The following is an 18,309-nucleotide window of genomic DNA, read 5'->3' on the forward strand; positions in this document are numbered from 1 at the left end:
ATCTTCCATCCGATCTTCAAGTGATCCTCACAAGCAGCATCTTTCGTTCAGGCACTTTTGAATGTCCGTATGCAACTTGTTCTCACATGAAATCTGCCTCGACCAAGTTGGCAGAACGCGCCCATACCCCTTTCTGAACCGAAGGGCAGGGAACTGGGATCTCTTTACCGATCTGGTTGCAGCCAAATTTCATGGATACTCACCATCAATTGACACTCCAAGTGATTTAGATGATGCCGTTGATACTACAACGGCCTTCATCATGGAAGCTTTTGAAGAAGCCTGCCCTCTGCGGTCTGTGAAGACCACAAGAGGAATCCCTTGGTGGAACTGCGATCTGGCGAAGCTCAGGAAACAATGCAGAAAGAGTTGGAACAGACGACGTTCGGCTGGATCGGAGGCTTTCAGGTCGGCTCGCAAGGCCTACCAGAAAGCTCTTCGGTCTGCTGAACGATCCGGCTGGAAAAACCTTTGTACAAATGTTTCCAGCTTGAGTGAAGTCAGTCGGTTAAACAAAATCCTTGCGAAATCTAAGGATTTCCGGGTGAACGAACTTCGTTTGCCAAATGGCGATCTGACTTCCTCTAATGAGGAAGTTCTGGAATGCTTATTCAGCACACACTTCCCTGGATGTGTGGATATTACATCTTCGGATGATCCTGATGTCTTTTCTTGTAGTTATGATTCTTTAGCTTCGGCTTGGAGTATTGTAACTATAGAATCGATTGAGTGGGCTCTTAATAGCTTTGCTCCTTTCAAATCTTCTGGGGCAGATGGGATTTATCCTATTTTGCTTCAGAAGGGATTTGATTATTTCAAACATGTTTTGAAAAAACTACTTGTTTGCAGTTTTGCTACAGGGTATATTCCCAAATCCTGGAGGGATATTACTGTAAAGTTTATTCCGAAAGTGGGTCGTGCGTCGTATGAAGAAGCAAAGAGTTTCAGACCTATCAGTTTGACCTCTTTTCTTCTGAAATGCTTAGAACGCATTGTGGATCATCACATCCGTGATGTTCATCTGGCCAACGTGCCTCTTCATGTGAACCAACATGCCTACCAATCTGGTAAGTCCACTGTGACTCTTTTACACAAGGTTGTTTACGATATCGAGAAAGCATTCGCTCAAAAGCAATCTTGTTTAGGTGTTTTCTTAGATATCGAGGGTGCCTTTTACAACGTGCCTTTCGATGCGGAATCTCGTAGCAGATACGCTATTGAGGCAACTCAATAATAGCGGTTTTCCTACTTATGGTTTTGCCGACGACTACCTAACATTGTTAGTTGGTATGTGCATCAGCACCCTTTTCGACCTGATGCAAAACGCCCTTCAGGTAGTTGAGGGTTGGTGTCGCCAATATGGTCTTTCGGTTAATCCGAGTAAAACATCTATTCAGTAACAAATTTTGAAAACGACGTATAATCAATGGTGTAGCATTGATTATACGTCGTTTTCAAAATTTGTTACTGTATTGTTCTTTTCACGGAAAGGCGAAACCGTAATGGCGTTCGACCTTTGCGTCTCTTTGATTCTGAAATCGATGTGACTGAACAGGTAAAGTACATTCTGCCGTTCTACGCATAGTTGTCCCATGTTATATGGGATTTCCATATAACATGGGACAATTATGCCTAGGACGGCAGCATTGGAGTCATTCTTGATTCCAAGCTTTCCTGGACACCTCACATTGAGTTCAGAATCAAGAAAGCTTGTATGGCCTTCGGGCAAAGCCGGCGTACTTTTGGTACAACTTGGGGTCTAAAACCCAAGTATATCAAATGGATTTACACAACTGTGGTTCGGCCAATATTGGCTTATGGATGTCTTGTGTGGTGGCAAAAGGGCGAAGTGAGAACGGTCCAATCAAAATTAGGCCATCTCCAAAGGATGTGCTTAATGGCGATGTCTGGAGCGTTCTCTTCAACTCCCACGGCAGCGCTCGAAGTTCTCTTTGACGTTGCCCCACTACACATTCATCTCAAACAAGAAGCACTTTCTTGCACTTACCGTCTACGGGTACTCGGTCTACTAGAGGAAACTCCTATGAACCGCACATCAACACACACCTCGTTGTTTTCACTTTTGGTGAATTTGGGACAAAATTGTTCTTGCTCCAAGTGATCTTACAATTGCTTGTAATTTTCCGTATAGGACATTTTCCACGAAATTCCCTTCCCGGGAAGAGTGGACATCTGGATATTTGGAAAGAAGTATTTCAGACGGCATCGTATGTTACACTGATGGCTCCCTTCTCGAAGGTCGAGCAGGTGCTGGTGTTTATTCTCGTGAGCTAAGGCTGTATCAGTCTTACTCACTTGGTAGACACTGCACCGTTTTTCAGGCCGAAATCTTTGCTCTTATGTGCGGAGTGCAATCAGCACTTCAGCAGCACGTAATGGGCAAAGTAATATACTTCTGTTCAGATAGCCAGGCTGCTATTAAATCACTTGCTTCGGCCAACTCCAGGTCGAAGATAGTTATCGCTTGTCGAACTCAAATCGAGGAGCTGAATTCAGCAAACGCTGTTCATCTTCTATGGGTACCTGGTCATTCTTCCATCGCTGGAAATGAATTGGCTGATGAGTTAGCTCGCTCAGGAGCATCACATGACTTCATTGGCCCTGAGCCAGCTATTCCGATATCGAAGTGTTGGATTAAGCTTCAGATTCACACCTGGGCTGTCACTCAACACAGACAATATTGGAATAGTTTGGAGTCATGTCGTCAAACCAAATTGTACAGTGCTGAGCCATCTCTACGGGTGGCGAAGTATCTAACTAATCTGTCTAAGCAGAATTGCAGCATGCTGGTCAAAGCATTGACTGGCCACTGCCGACTCAGCTATCACATGGCGAATATTCAGCAAGCTGATTCATTTGCCTGTGATAGCTGTGAATCCGAATATGGAACTTCGTATCATTTGATATGTAACTGTCCAGTTTTCGCGCAACTGCGTTTCCGAGTATTCGGTAGACACTTATTAAGTGAAACTGACTTCAGAAACCTGAATCTTCAGGATATTCTGTTGTTCTTAACCCGCTGTGGTAAAGAGCTATAGGCTCTCTTTCGCTTTATGCGTTATTACAGTGCCCTTTGCAGGGCGCTGTTTGAACCCATTGTGGTACGCTTGTGCGTTAGTACCCTCTTCCAGGGTATTTTTCCTATTTCCCTACCTGTCCCTATCCCCATCCAATTCCTTTTTCCTTCCTTTTCCCTCAGGTAGATGATGAAATAGGCTGTTATTTTGGCGATGGCACAAATGTCCCAAATGGAGGATAACGTGCCTCTGGAGCCGGCCTTCTGATACCTGATACCTGTCACTGCTTGGCACGACGGTGGAGATGCTTCCGGTTTTCCAATTTGCTTACACTGGCGTCGGTGATAATGCCGATGTCCGACGCTGAATCAATTGGGAGGCGGACGCGAACGTTGTTGATACGCACCTCTGCATACTTTCTTTCACCGCTGACGGCGTTCACGGAGACGACGTTCGTTGACTTTTGATTCCGCGCAGGTTTCTTAACCTTGTCGGCTGTCGGCCTCGCGGCGAAGCAAGCGCAATACTTCTCCTTATGTCTTTTCTTCCCGTAATCACGACACGCATGTTCACGAAATTGGCAGTCCTTGGAAAAATGCATGCCTCCACACGACCAGCATGGAGAACGAGGCTGATCCGCACTATAGATAAATAGTAGAGTAAACATAGATCCGCGGACATCGCTGAGTGAAATGTTTCAAGCGTGTGAATAGTATTTTTCAAGAGTGCGACGGTTGAATATGACGTCATGCGCTCCATTGGTGTTGTTGGAATCATGACGTCATGCTCGTTTGGATACAGATTTTGACAGTTCGTTTGGATACAACGGATTCATCATCACGGATCTATGTTTACTCTACTATCTATAATCCGCACCACTGCTACTTCCCGCAGCCGATGGTTGCCCGAATAAAAAATACAGTAGAAAAACCGAACGTTATATTGTAACAGCACTATTTAGAACCATATTTTTACAATAGACACCACTGTAAAAAAAAAATACAAAAACAATAAGATGTAATGTTGGATACCATACCGTGAATTGTAAATAAGATTTTTACAATATATTATACAGGTTGTTAAGTATCGTAACAATATAAAAAAATATTTTTCTCCATATATATTTTTTTGCAAAACCATACATTTTATTGTTAATGAATTGTTCAAAATACTGATACGTGGGTTTAAATATACCGTACATTGTATGGTACATGAATGGTTTCAAACAATAAAATGTACCGTAAATAAATTGTTTTTAATTGTAATTTCACTACTGGTTATACATTTAATTCAATGGTTTTGGAATGGTTCTCTTTTGTTAAGTTGAATTGTTTTACATTACATAAACCATATATTGTTATATTATCTTGCCTTTTTCCTCCTGTTAATGGCATCTTAGGCTTATTAGATTTATTAGAATGCGCTTTGGGAATTCCCAGAGCGTTTTGGATAACCCTTCATATATATGATCGCCCACGTCTAAGTCTGAGTAGTCTCTGATTGCATTAACAGTTGAAGCTTAGGCTCCCATTCCCCACCAGCCAGATAACCGGGTTTCGCAAACTAAGCATTATTTGTGGCAACACTTTGAGCGGCATGATGGAACTATGCCGAGCGCGCTAAGTGTTATTAGACCACTAATGTAGTTGCATGAAGTGGGTGACGAGGTACATAAGTATCATTACAGCGTACTTAACCGTTATTGCAATATTGAGGCACCAGTTTGACTAAAGTTTGAAATACATAACAACTCATGAGATAACTGTCAAGTTCGATTCAAATATAAGTTAGGTTAAAAAGCGAACCCGCAGATGAACCTATATTAAAAGTCATTTCAGTGTTCAGTCCTGTCCATATGTTAAAGATGGCTCTACGTCAAAGATAAAGTTTGTCAACCGCATTTGATTCGATTTTGGTCGAAGGCAAGTTCACATGAGAGAAGAGGAGAAAACTCCCCTAAATGCAATTACAGAAAGAATAGTGTTGAAGTGTTGAACTCATCTACTGATTTACGGTAATCTGACCTGCATCTTTCCGGGTTGGCCTACATTGCATTAGTATTTCTCTCATCGCACTCTACACACCTAGCCCGCCCTCGAGCCCGCCATATCTCTTGTACCGCTGCTTGGACCTGCAGTTCTTAGGACATCTGGTTTACCACTGATTTAAACATGTTATTGGCATTAACCCTTTGGAGCCGGAGGGGTCATATATGACCCCGGCGATGAAACCGAGCATAACAAACGTGTTCGACACCAGCGAGATTGCGTCAACAGCGGTGAAAAAATCGATTCCAAAAGGTTAAATTGATGTTTCAACTTATTCACTTTTTTTTTCTTTCCTTTCCTTTGCATCAAAAAAGTCACAAACATCAACAAAACAAAGCACGGAAAAAATCTTAAACTGAATAAATCTGGTGTTCGATTTGAATAGGTCGAATCTGCATAGGAATCACAGCAAACATACGATCTATTCAAATCGAACACCAGAAATAATTAAAAATTCACGGAAAAATAATGTTACGGAAAAGTGAATGGTTCAAACGTAAGAAAAACAGTATAATATATTGTTACATAAAAATCCAATGTAAATGTATAGTATAGCGAACCATTTCATTACAATACACTTTATTGTAGCTGGTACACTGTATGGTGCAGGAATGGTTTTCACCATACACCCTATGGTTAGTTTTTATCCGGGTGGTGCTTCTTGGCTTGGAAGTCTTCTTGTTGTTGTACCTTACAGCATGCACACTTGACGGAGATTGTTTTTCCACCAGTACGTTGTCGTTCTTGAGGTTAACCAAGCTGCTGCTCCACAATCTTCGATATGCCTGGTTTAGACTGTTCAATTGAAACGAGCATGTGAGTTGCAAACTTCTCAAACATGTTCAATCCAATGGAATGGCGTGTTTAGACTGAGCAAATGACTTGGGTGTCCACTTTCATGCTCTTGAATGCATCTCAATTGAAGCAAGTGTTTACATTGTTCAACTCGTGCGGTGCGTAAACAAACTGAATTCAGATCAGTTGACATAGGTAGATGACTTGAATTCAACTCACATGAATCGCGTGTTCAGACGGGGCAAGTGACATGATTTCGTTTGACTTGAACAAAAAAAGTTGACAAACATAGGGAATCGCGCCACTTGGGCGGTGGCTTCTATATTCGTCTGTTTTCCACTATAACTCAGTCAAATTTGAACCAATAATTTGAACCAATTATTGACACAACTTTTGGAATGTGGTGAGATAGGTACAGTATCTACCCGTGTACAACATTTCAATTCAATTGGTTCAAAATTAACTGAGTTATAGTGGAAAACAGACGAATATAGAAGCCACCGCCCAAGTGGCGCTATACCCTATCTAAAGATCCAATCTGCAAAAGAGAGGCTCTCTTTGTTCCGATTCTCTTTAAATTACAGTAAAACCTCCATGAGTCCATATTGAAGGGACCATCGACTCAAGGAAATATCGAGTATACTCGACTATAGTGGAACAAAAATCCTTAGGGAAGCTTTTTGGAGGGACCATCATAGTAACCCAGAAACCATTTTTCAGTATGGAAAAATTTACCTCCCTGAGTCGATATCGAGTCAAGGAACATCGACTCATGGAGGTTCGACTATTACGATGTCGCAGTGGACATTTTGACAATTTGTGATGTGTAGATCGGAAAAGGATTGTTTAATCTACCTTTCGACGCAAAAAGTAAATGAAAATCTATAAATACAAGCACGTTATAATCAAAAGAGAGGAGATTTAAAGAGAGCCTCTCATCTGCACTTAGGACCTATAGAAATGTTTGGCCTGATATGTCAAAACATATGAACAGCCATACTCCATCTGGGGCTGTTCATAAACCACGTAGACCAAAATTTGGCAATCTCAGACCCCCCCCCCCTCCCCCCTCGTAGACTTTTGTCCATACATAAAATTTTAAATTTGTATGGAGCGTAGACTTTGGCCAGACCCCCCCCCTCCCCCCAAAAAGTCTACGTGGTTTATGAACGGCCCCTCTGCAGCAGCCGGTTTGTGATGAACCGTTGGAAGCGCATTTAAGTGTTAAAAAATGATATGTTTCACTAAAGAACACTACATTAGAATAATCAAAATAAAACACTTTTAATTTAAAACCGTCAAGGCGTCAACCCTGCGAACATGGCCAGGGACTTATTGCGGAAATTAATAGATTATAGTACGAAAAATGATTCAGTTTAGTTTTAGCGATGATGATTTGCATTATAAACGTTTGTTTAAATACTGTGCAACGTTTTATAGCTGCAAACGTTTTAGTTTACTAATCGTTCATTGCCTTCAAATACTTCAAGTTTTTACGTCTATTTCAACATACTAGCCGCCGACTGGTATAGCCGGAAAAGGGCAATGAATTTGTCATGCTTATCACCATGTTTTTTCGAAAAAGAATTTCTTTTCTGTTCTGTCTCAGCAATTAGACCTAAATCACTTATACATTTCGAGATTTAATTTCCCTTCTTTTTTATGAAATACTAACTCGATAGAGGCACCGATGTACCTACCAAAAATAAAATTATAGAAAACAAATGTTGACTTTGGTGTACGATTCTAAACTAACAAAAAAAAACTAACGAAAACCCAATATTGATCAGAGACGTCTTCCAACAGTGTGGTTCAACCACTGCCGTAACGACCGTAACTCATTCTCGTAAAAATTTCCGGCAAGATCGCTTCCCAAAGGACATAACATCCTTAGTGCACCTAATAGTTTTTGGTTGGATGGCACTTTACACTTCTTCGATTTTCCCACCTAGTTGCCTATCGCTTCTACTTACCTCTAGGTATCTCGATTCATTAGGAAAATTTCACCAGTTTCAAAATTCCATCGCTACCTCCGACGTACACTGTGGAATTATCCGCTGCCAGTTGCTGGAGGGCGTTCAGACAACCGGCTCCGAGGTTCACTTCGGCCAGCAGCTCCGGCTCCTTTTCCGAGCAGGACCACTTCTTGACGTACCCGTCGTAACCGGCCGAGTAGAGGTGATCGTTCGTCCCCAGCAGGCAGTTGATGATCATGTCGTGGGCTTTCTGTTCGATGGAGTTTGTTTGAGATTAGAATGAAGAGCATTATGTATGTATAAAATATCTCACCTCTTTGGTCCACAGTACCCGATACTGTTCTTTGGCGTTATTTTTTATGAAGACTATTCCATGGCCATCGCGAGTCACGATGGCTGCATTGCTACTGACTCCGTTCGTGCAGCTACCACACAGTGTCACCGGGCACCGGCCGGGAATGCTCGCCTTGGTCATGTACCGACCGTTGGCTGATCCTTCCAGCACCTCCGTAACGGTCAGATCGTTTTCCCGGATCGAGTAGATGATATTGTTCTGGATGACCAGCGACCGTACCTCTTCCACCAGGTTGAACTTGAACTTCATCCGGTGGTCGACCCACATGGTCACAATGCCCTTATCGTCGCCACTGTACAGGTTGTCTTTGGTGTCCACAAACAACGACTCGATGTCATCGCCGCATTTGAGCAGCTCTTTAACTTCGTCCGATTGGAGCGGGTTTGGCAGGCAGCGGATCGTACCATCGCTACTGCTGGTGTATATCCGACCGCGAGAATCAGCGGCCATCGCATAAATCCATCCATCGTGAACGGCAATTTCTTTCGACAAAGTCAGCTCTTTGGTCCATATCTGCAAGACAATGCAACATACTGTTTTAGAAGTCCGTAAACACGTTTAATGGCAATTTACGAGTGCAAAAATGATGGAATGACAAGAAATAGTTTTCGGTTTTCAGTGAGAGCATCGAGCCAAAAACTTATCAAGCCAGACAACAAGCATCTCTGGGTCGGGTGATCCGGATGCACAGAACTTGCTCCGCTCACTGATTGAGAAACATCAGCGTCGACGTTTATTCGTTTATTTAGTAGGTATTACATCAAATTCAAGATAAAACTGAGTCAACAATATTTTGTTGATATATACAACGAGCATGCCACGCTACACCTCTTTTTAGGTGGCCTCTTTATGCTGCATCCTCTTTCTCGAGGGTCTTTAGTGACAGCAGCATCATTGCGCATGGAGCGCCATTTTGTCAAAAGTAAAACTGAATTCGAAGTGTACAGACGTAGTTTAATAAAGTTCCGTTTCTTTCGTTAATTAAACAAACTCAGCATTTCATTCCACTGAAACCTCAAGCCCAATAGGTTATTGGCCCAGTTAGCGCTGGAAGTGCGTGAGTTTTGTGGACATTTGTAGCGCGGAAGCACCAGTAAAATCGTTTTGTTTCGTGTCGAGTGTCGTCGGGAGTGCTTGTGAAAAACAAGATGGCGGACACAAAAGCGACGGTCGAAAAGTTAAACGACGGGAATTACGCGGTGTGGAAGTTTAAAATGCGTTTGCTCCTGACGAAGGAGAAGCTGCTGAAAGTGGTCACCGATCCGAAACCGACAACCGCGGATGCGGCCTGGATCTCGGACGACGAGAAGGCGCAGGCGTTAATTGGTCTGGCATTGGAGGACACGCAGCTGATTCATGTCATGACGAAGGAGACGGCGAAAGAGATGTGGGATGCGCTGAAGGACTACCACGAGCGCTCATCTCTCTCAAGCATCATTCACGTGGTGCGTCAGCTGATTACCATGCGTATGGCAGAGGATGGCAGCATGGCCGAGCATCTGAAGCAGATGACGGCATTGCGGCTTCGCCTGACTGCACTCGGCGAAGAAGTGAAAGACAACTGGTTCGTCGCGTTAATGTTGTCGAGTCTGCCGCGGTCGTACGATGGATTAATTGTTGCACTTGAAAGTCGCCCGGATGCAGATCTTACAGTGGACTTTGTTAAAGGTAAGCTGCTTGATGAGGGTCGACGTCGCGTCGAAAGTGAGTGTCGCGGGGACAATAAAGCGTTGGTGAGTTCCACCAAGTGGAAAAGTGCAGACAAACCGAAAGCGAAAAACGAACGTTTGTGCCATTACTGCAAGAAGACGGGTCATATTCGGCGTGATTGCAAAAAGTTTGCCCAGGACATGCGTGAGAAGGAGAAGTCCGATCGCGCGAAGGCAAACGTGGCCGTCAAATCGGAATCCAATTTCGAAGTGTGTCTGGCAGCGGGAAGAACCGACGGATCGAGTTTCTGGTTCCTGGATTCGGGGGCAACGGCTCACATGACCAGTGACGTGTCGTTATTGGAAAGTGTGGATGGATCAAAAGCGACGACGGTTTGTCTGGCGGATGGAAAATCCATCAAATCGTCTGGAAGCGGTACAAGTAAGCTCGTCTCGTTCAACGGGGATGGTGCGAAAACGAAAGTGCGGCTCGACAATGTTTTGCACGTACCGTCCCTTGCTGGCAACTTGCTGTCGGTGAGTAGAATCACGGATTTGGGATTTCGGGTTCTGTTCGAAGAAAAGGAGTGCTATATCCTGAAAGGAGAAGAATCAGTGCTAGTTGGTCAACGAAAAGGAGGATTATACCACTTGAAGCAGGCTCCGGAAAAGGCATTTCTTGTGAATCCGAAGCATTCCGCCTTGTGTAAGCATCTGTGGCATCGGCGTCTCGGACATCGTGATGTGCAGGCAGTGGACAAAATAGTGCGGGACAATCTTGGACATGGATTGAAAATCGATCCTTGCGAAGTGCAATCGGTGTGCGGTCCGTGTTGTAAGGGGAAAATGGTTCGTGAATCGTTCCCAAAAGTATCGGACAGTAAATCTAGCGCGGTGGGAGATTTAGTGCACACAGACTTGGGTGGTCCGATGGAAGAAGAAACACCCAGTGGTAACCGGTTCTATATAGTGCTCGTGGACGATTATTCGCGGTACAGTGTCGTGTATCTGTTGCGGCGGAAATCGGACGTTGAAGAGCGGATTCGGGAATTTTGTAGTCTGGTGAAGAATCAGTTCGGACATTTTCCAAAGAAGATTCGTTCGGACGGCGGTGGCGAATATATGAGTAACACGTTACGGAAGTATTTCGCGGAGCGCGGTATTGTGCACGAAGTGACGGCGCCATACTCACCGCAGCAGAACGGCGTCGCGGAACGGAAGAATCGTTATCTTGTCGAGATGCTTCGGTGTATGCTAGCGGAGTCGAAGTTACAGAAGCGGTACTGGGGCGAGGCGATTTGCACTGCAAATTACTTGCAGAATCGTCTGCCATCGTCCGTCGTGACCAAGACACCGTACGAGCTGTGGCACGGGAAGAAACCATCGTACGGACATTTGCGAGTCTTCGGTTCGGAAGCGTACGTGCACATTCCGAATGAAAAGCGACGCAAGCTGGACCACAAAGCTGAGAAGTTGGTGTTCGTTGGCTACGCTGACGGTCGGAAGGCGTATCGTTTCTTGAACCCAGGAACGAATATGATTACGATCAGTAGGGACGCCAAATTTCTGGAGCAATGCGTTACGGCGGAAGCTGTTCAGCAACAGGATCTGGAAACAGGAGGAGTACTGGAAGTACCGGTGACGTGGCCATCTGAAGATGAGCGGCGGCGCCAGCCGGATCCGGCTGAAGAAGACGAAGAGCTGTTTGAAGAAGCCAGGGGTCACAACGACTCGTTCGAAAGTATTTCCGACGGGGACGGATCGTTCCATGGGTTCCCATTGGATGAGATAGCGCGTCGCTCGAGTCGGTCTACGAAGGGAGTTCCACCACGACGATTGATCGAAGAGTTGTTTGCTGCGGGATCGCTGGATCCGGACGAAGTTGAGCCGAAGACGTTGAAGGAAGCGGTCACCTGTGAAAAGCAGGATTTGTGGAAAGCGGCGATGGTGGATGAGCTGAAATCTCACCAGCAGAACGGAACGTGGGAGCTCGTCGATCCACCTGAAGGACGAAAGATAGTTGGTTGTCGCTGGGTGTATAAGCTGAAGCGGAATGCGGCCGGCGAGATCACCAAATACAAGGCACGTCTAGTGGCTCAGGGATACTCTCAGAAGTACGGTGTCGATTACGACGAGGTATTCGCACCGGTGACTAGCCACACTACCCTGCGGGTGCTGTTAGCCGTGGCAAGCAAGCGGAGAATGGCGTTGAAGCACTTCGACGTGAAAACGGCATACTTGTACGGTGATTTGAACGAGGAAATCTTCATGAGGCAGCCGCCTGGATTCGCAGTGAAGGGCAGGGAGGGCATGGTGTGTCGATTGAAGAAAAGCATTTATGGTCTCAAACAGTCTGCGCGGTGCTGGAATCAGCGACTGCATAGTGTGCTTGTGGGAATGGGATTTGAACAAAGTGCTACCGACCCGTGCCTTTACACCAAAGTGGTTAGTGGGAAGCGTGTGTATCTGTTGGTATACGTGGACGACATTATGATTGGCTGTGAAGACGAAGCTCAAATTGACTCGGTGTATGAACAGTTGAAGCATTACTTTGAAGTGACAAATCTTGGGGAGCCTAGTGACTTTCTTGGGCTAAAGATTGAGTGTAAAGACCGAAAGTACAGTGTTTCAGTGGGAGGTTACATCGACCGGGTTGCGGATAGATTCGGTCTCCGCGAAGCGAAGAAAGCAAAGACGCCAATGGAAGAAGGTTTCGCCAGTTCGGAGGATAAAAGTCCGAAACTTTCGGATGACAACGAATACAGGAGTCTCGTTGGAGCGCTGCTCTACATTTCCGTCTGTGCCAGGCCGGATGTAGCAGCAAGTGTGGCGATACTAGGCCGGAAAGTGAGTTCGCCTACCGAGGCGGATTGGGTGGCGGCAAAACGTGTTGTTCGCTACCTGAAGGCAACGAAGGAGTGGAAACTGTCATACGGCGACGCAGGTGGACAGCTGGTCGGCTATTCAGATGCCGATTGGGCCGGCGACGCGGGTACGAGGAAGTCTACGACCGGATTTGTCTTCAACTACGCCGGAGGAGCAGTATCGTGGGTCAGTCGGAGGCAAAGTTGCGTCACATTGTCTTCGATGGAATCGGAGTACGTGGCGTTGAGCGAAGCTAGTCAGGAGCTAATCTGGCTGCGGAGCTTGTTGGCTGACATGGGAGAGCAGGTCGAAGGTCCAGTCACGGTGATGGAGGACAATCAGAGCTGCATCCAATTTGTCAAGTCGGATCGGAAAAGCCGTCGCTCCAAGCACATCGAAGTGAAGCAGCATTTCGTGAAGCAGTTATGTGAGGACGGAAGCATGGAGTTGCAGTACTGCCCAACGGAGGATATGGTGGCTGATGTGCTCACTAAACCGGTGGGTTCAATCAAGCTGCAGAAACTAGCACGTATGATGGGATTATCATCGTAGACTGGCAATGTTCGTTGAGGAGGAGTGTTGATATATACAACGAGCATGCCACGCTACACCTCTTTTTAGGTGGCCTCTTTATGCTGCATCCTCTTTCTCGAGGGTCTTTAGTGACAGCAGCATCATTGCGCATGGAGCGCCATTTTGTCAAAAGTAAAACTGAATTCGAAGTGTACAGACGTAGTTTAATAAAGTTCCGTTTCTTTCGTTAATTAAACAAACTCAGCATTTCATTCCACTGAAACCTCAAGCCCAATATATTTATCCATACTACACGGTTCGTGGCTGCCGTTCTCCATCCTCGGTCACTCCCGATGCTCGCTCCACCTGATCCGCCCATCGTGCTCCCTGCGCTCCACGCCTTATTTTGTCAACCGGATCTGGGACCAACTTTGCAGGGTTGTTGTTTGGAATTCTTGCAACATGCCCTGTCCATTGTATCCTTCCAGCTTTGGCCACCTTCTGGAGGCTGAGTTCGCCGTAGAGTGCAACGAGCTCATGGTTCATCCTGCTCCGCCACACACCGTTCTCTTGCACACCGCCGAAGATCGTCCTTAGCAAGCGGTGCTCTAAAACTTCGAGTGCTTGCAGGTTCTCCTCGAGCATGGTCCATGTCTCGTGTCCGTAGAGGACCACCGGTCTTATTAGCGTTTTGTACATGGGGCATTTGGTGGTTGGGTGAATCTTTTTAGTCCGCAGCTTCTTCTAGCGCCTCTAGTAGACCCCACTTCCGCCGATGATGCTCCTTCAAATTTTACGACTCACGTTGTTGTCAGCCGTTAGTAAAGATGCGGAGGTAGACGAATTCCTCCACCACCGAAGGTATCGCTGTCTATCGTAACATTACAACCCAGACGGATCCGGCCGTGTTCGGTTCCGCCTACCAGCGTTTTTGAGATATTCACCACCAGTCTGATCTTTGCTGCTTCGCGTTTCAGTTGGGTGTACAGCTCTGCCACCGTTCCAAGTATTCTGGCGATAATGTCCATGTCGTCCACAAAGCACACAAATTGACCGGATTTTGTGAAAATCTTTCCCCGGCTTGCCGCATCACACCTTCCAGAGTAACGTTGGAGAGTAGGCATGAGAGTCCATCACATTGTCACAGTCCCCGGCGAGATTCGAATGAACTGGATAGTTCACACAAAACCCTTGCGCAGCTTCACACACCATCCATCGTTGCTTTAATCGGTCTAGTCAGCTTCCCAGGAAATCCATTTTCGTTCATGATTCTCCATAGCTCTGCGCGGTCGATACTGTCGTATGCTGCTTTGAAGTCGATAAACAGGTGATGCGTTGGGACCTGGTATTCACATTTGTGGAGGATTTGCCGTACGGTGAAAATCTGGTCCGTTGTCCCCCGGCCGTTGATGAAGCCGGCTTGATAACTTCCCATGAACTCATTCATGTTAGATGACAGATGACGGAAGATGAGCCAGCATTCAAAATAGTGATCGCCCTGAAGTTCTAACATTCCAAATAGTCGCCTTTCTTGTGAATGGGGCAGATTACCCCTTCCTTCCACTCTTCCGGTAGCAGTTCGGTTTTTCAAATCCTGACTATCAACCAGTGCAAACAGGTGGCGAACTTTTCTGGGCCCATCTTAATGAGTTCAGCTGCGATACCATCCTTACCAACTGCTTTGTTGGTTTTGAACTGATGAATGGCATCCTTAAATTCAGCGTGGGAGTTGGTTCATTTCCGTCCTCCGCTGCACTGGTATCGTCGTGTCTTCCGTTGTCGTGGTCTCCCGTGCCTACGTTCTCCACGCCATTCAGGTGCTGATCGGAGTGCTGCTTCCACCTTTCGATCACCTCACGTTTGTCTGTCAAGAGGCCTCCATCCTTATCCCTGCGCATTCCGGCTCGCGGCACGAAGCCGTTGCGGGATGCGTTGAGCTTCTGGTAGAACTTCCGTGTTTCTTGGGAACGGCACATCAGTTACATTTCTTCGCAATCCGCTTCTTTCAGGCGGCGCTTTTTCTTCCGAAAGAGGCGCATCTGCTTTTTCCACTGCTGTCTGTCTGGCCAAAGTCTACGCTCCATACAAATTTCGAAAATTTTGTACGAACAAAAGTCTACGGAGGGGAAGGGGGAGGGGGGGGTCTGAGATGGTCCAAAATGAGTCTACGTAGTTTATGGACAGCGCCTTATGCTGATATTGAAGAATCGGGTCTTGGGCCTCAACCTACACATTCTTTCGTCGATCGGCCACCAGGCGATCACGCGCCTCTGCATGTCGCCCATCACGATAAAAGCTGTTCCAAGCTCACGTGGGTTGCCGCAACTCTGGTAGATTACCTCTAAAGGTTCGCACCAAAGATCCTGTCCAACACACCTCCTTCAGGGCTACGATTCCGAACCCGCGGTGCTTCAGTATATCGGCCAGTATGCGGATGCTCCCGATGAAGTTGAGAGATCTGCAAATCCACCTACCGAGCTTTCAATCGCAAGTCCCCTTTCGTTGCAAGTCCCTTCCGTCGGTGCTGGTCTTTTTACGGCTGGTTCGCAAGACCTGCCATCAACCCGCTAACACAGGGAACCTGGCTTACATTGCCGGAAACTACAGGTTCTGCATTGGCATTTCCTCTAAATACAGTGCTAAATAGCAAGGCTCAAGCGCCAGTCTCGTCGGGGATGGTGTTTAATGGGTGATTGAATGCTACGATCCTGGAGTAAAATTCCAGTAGAAGAATGCTCCAAAATCGGAAATCTAATCTCGTTAATTGATTACACGTTGGAATGTTTCAGATTTTGTAAACTAAACACTCTATTTACGATAGATCCCATAATCATGCAACATTGCTAAAACCGTAACAGCGTTGATGGACGCAATTTATCGGCAGCCGCGACAGCAAAAACGTCACCCTCGATTCTCGCGGATCCAAATATTTTTCAATCTATTTTTGGAAACGTTCTCGCTTGTTATGAAGACGAAAAACGCAAACGAGATAGCAAAATCTTCCTTCCTTGAACCGTTGATAAACGCCCTGTATCGTATCTTCCAGCCCCGGATAACACCCAAAATCCACTCACCTTCACCTTCCCGTCTCCGCCGGAAGTGAATACGTGATCCTGGAAGCAAACGATGGCCGTAATATCGCTCAGATGTTTATCAGCTTCCGCAGCCGATTTCTCCAGCATTCCGGGCATTGCTCAGCTGTTTGAAGGGCGGGCAGGCAAGGAATTTCTTATAGCTTACGTTTCACCACACTCGAGACGATTGCGAAATGGAACCGGTAATAGGAGGAAGCCACACAAAAACCCCAGGGCAGGAGGAACACCGCGGAGAAGATTGTCCGCGATTTTTGGTGATTTCGCAAAGCTGACTGACAGCTACATAAAAGCTCCGACGTTGCTGACGGACGGCGGCGGGCTCACAGCACGATGACGATGATGAATCATGAGAACTCACGACCCGGTGTCCGTGAACACGGTGAACACACACACACACACTTGCAAGATTTGTTTACAAAAATGAGTTGCTGGTACAAGACAGCAGTAGCCCGATTTCATCATACAAGTGATTGCAGAGCTTAAGAAAGTTGATGGAAGTTCAAGTGGAAGTTTCAGCCAACTTTGGCAAACCAATTGGCTTCTTTAGTGGTGTTGAGATAATTCCATATTCACAATCTACATGCCAAACTGAGCCGAAATCCAAATTTTCATGAATTTTGGTGCCCGGGAACCTATTTAAAAATCGATTTAAAGTTTATATGGGAGCGATTTGTCGAATCACCCCTCGTCGCATTTCGTACTGGGCGGAGCTGTCAAGCAGTTGCCCAGCTGTCAAAAGGTGATTTCAAAAAATCTTTTTGTAATTGAATTTAGGTATCAAAATAAAGTTTTAAAAATCTGAAAAAAATCATACTGGCTTAAAAAAAGGTGTTCTTTCGAATAAAATCAAAAAATCAATATATTATTCTTAATTTAAAAACCCAATTGAAATTAATCGAATTCATGGACATTACAACAGAAGAAGCATTAAGAAAAGAATACTAATGATATACATATATGTAAAGTAGCAACTAAAATGTTATCGTTTACTATAAAACAAATTACAAATTACAAAAATAATACAAATTATATCTGACTTTAACTGCGTGTACTCTATATTCAAAATGGTCCACTGCACGAATTTATGCTGGCCGGCTTACTCTCACTGAAAATTTGACGTTTGAGCGGTGCCGACACCGCTCAAACGTCAAATTTCGCGTGAGAGTAAGCAGGCCAGTATATATTCGTGCAGTAATCCATAGGTAATCACGTTCAAATGTACGCGTGCCTTTTTAGTAGATGTAGTTGTGAAACTGCGAGGAAAATATTTGCACTCTTGCCCCGGACGTTAGTTTTATCATTATTTACCCGTTTTACCCAATTCGATTGGGTAATATTTGCATATGCAATCTGAATAGCCTTTCAATCGGCGTGCACTTTTGTGTGAGGAAAAATTTGCGCTATAGTGTTCGTGTGTTGAAATGTCACTTATCTCTACACGGAGAAACTGAAAAACTCAAAATTAGGTACTTTTAAACTCAATTTTGAGTTCTTTTTCATCTCCCTTTTCATGCGCTCTTTCTGTTGTTGTCAGAGAGTGAAGAGAGAAACAGCCCAACTTTTGCAGTTCCGTGCGTCAAGCCAAAACTGAGTTTCTAGCACAGTACTCAAATTTGAGTGAATACAATCTAGTCAAAATTTCGGTTGGGTGGAAAAAACTTAAAATTAGGTATTTTTTTTCACATGGAAGCAAGCGGGAACAACCCAACAAAAACATCGTTTCCATCAACTCAAAATTGGCTTGACGCACGCAACCCCGAAGTTGGGTGGAAAGAACTCACTTTTGGGTAGTTTCGTCTCTCCGTGTATAGTCACAGAGCAATGAGAGTATATTCTCCGTGCAGCTGAAACCCGGAATTTTCGACTAGCGAAGTTGTATTTTTCTCCAAATCCGTGCGTCGGACCTAACTTCGGAAGTAGTGCGCTGTATAGCGGACCAGGTTTACTATACAGCGCACCACTTCCGAAGTTAGGT

At 45.4% G+C, this 18,309-nt stretch overlaps 1 protein-coding gene across 1 annotated transcript; it reads right to left on the bottom strand.

Annotated features, from left to right (window-relative positions):
- Positions 1 to 7,504: 7,504 nt before the first annotated feature.
- On the bottom strand, positions 7,505 to 16,625 carry LOC115260814 (uncharacterized). Its single transcript, XM_029862135.2, has 3 exons — positions 16,314 to 16,625; positions 8,171 to 8,725; positions 7,505 to 8,107 (listed from the first exon to the last, which is right to left on the bottom strand). The coding sequence occupies exons 1-3, from the start codon at positions 16,428 to 16,430 to the stop codon at positions 7,874 to 7,876; spliced, it is 906 nt and encodes a 301-aa protein (XP_029717995.2). The 5' UTR covers positions 16,431 to 16,625; the 3' UTR covers positions 7,505 to 7,873.
- Positions 16,626 to 18,309: the final 1,684 nt, after the last annotated feature.

This window comes from Aedes albopictus, chromosome 1 (assembly GCF_035046485.1).
Source record: "Aedes albopictus strain Foshan chromosome 1, AalbF5, whole genome shotgun sequence".
NCBI classification, from domain to species: domain Eukaryota; kingdom Metazoa; phylum Arthropoda; class Insecta; order Diptera; family Culicidae; genus Aedes; species Aedes albopictus.

Coding starts and splice junctions, on each gene's coding strand:
- LOC115260814 (XM_029862135.2), bottom strand. CDS start 16,430: ATGCCCGGAATGCTGGAGAAATCGGCTGCGGAAGCTGATAAACATCTG. Junction 8,726..16,313: donor GCGGAGACGGGAAGGTGAAG/GTGAGTGGATTT, acceptor ATTGTCTTGCAG/ATATGGACCAAAGAGCTGAC. Junction 8,108..8,170: donor GGGTACTGTGGACCAAAGAG/GTGAGATATTTT, acceptor TCCATCGAACAG/AAAGCCCACGACATGATCAT.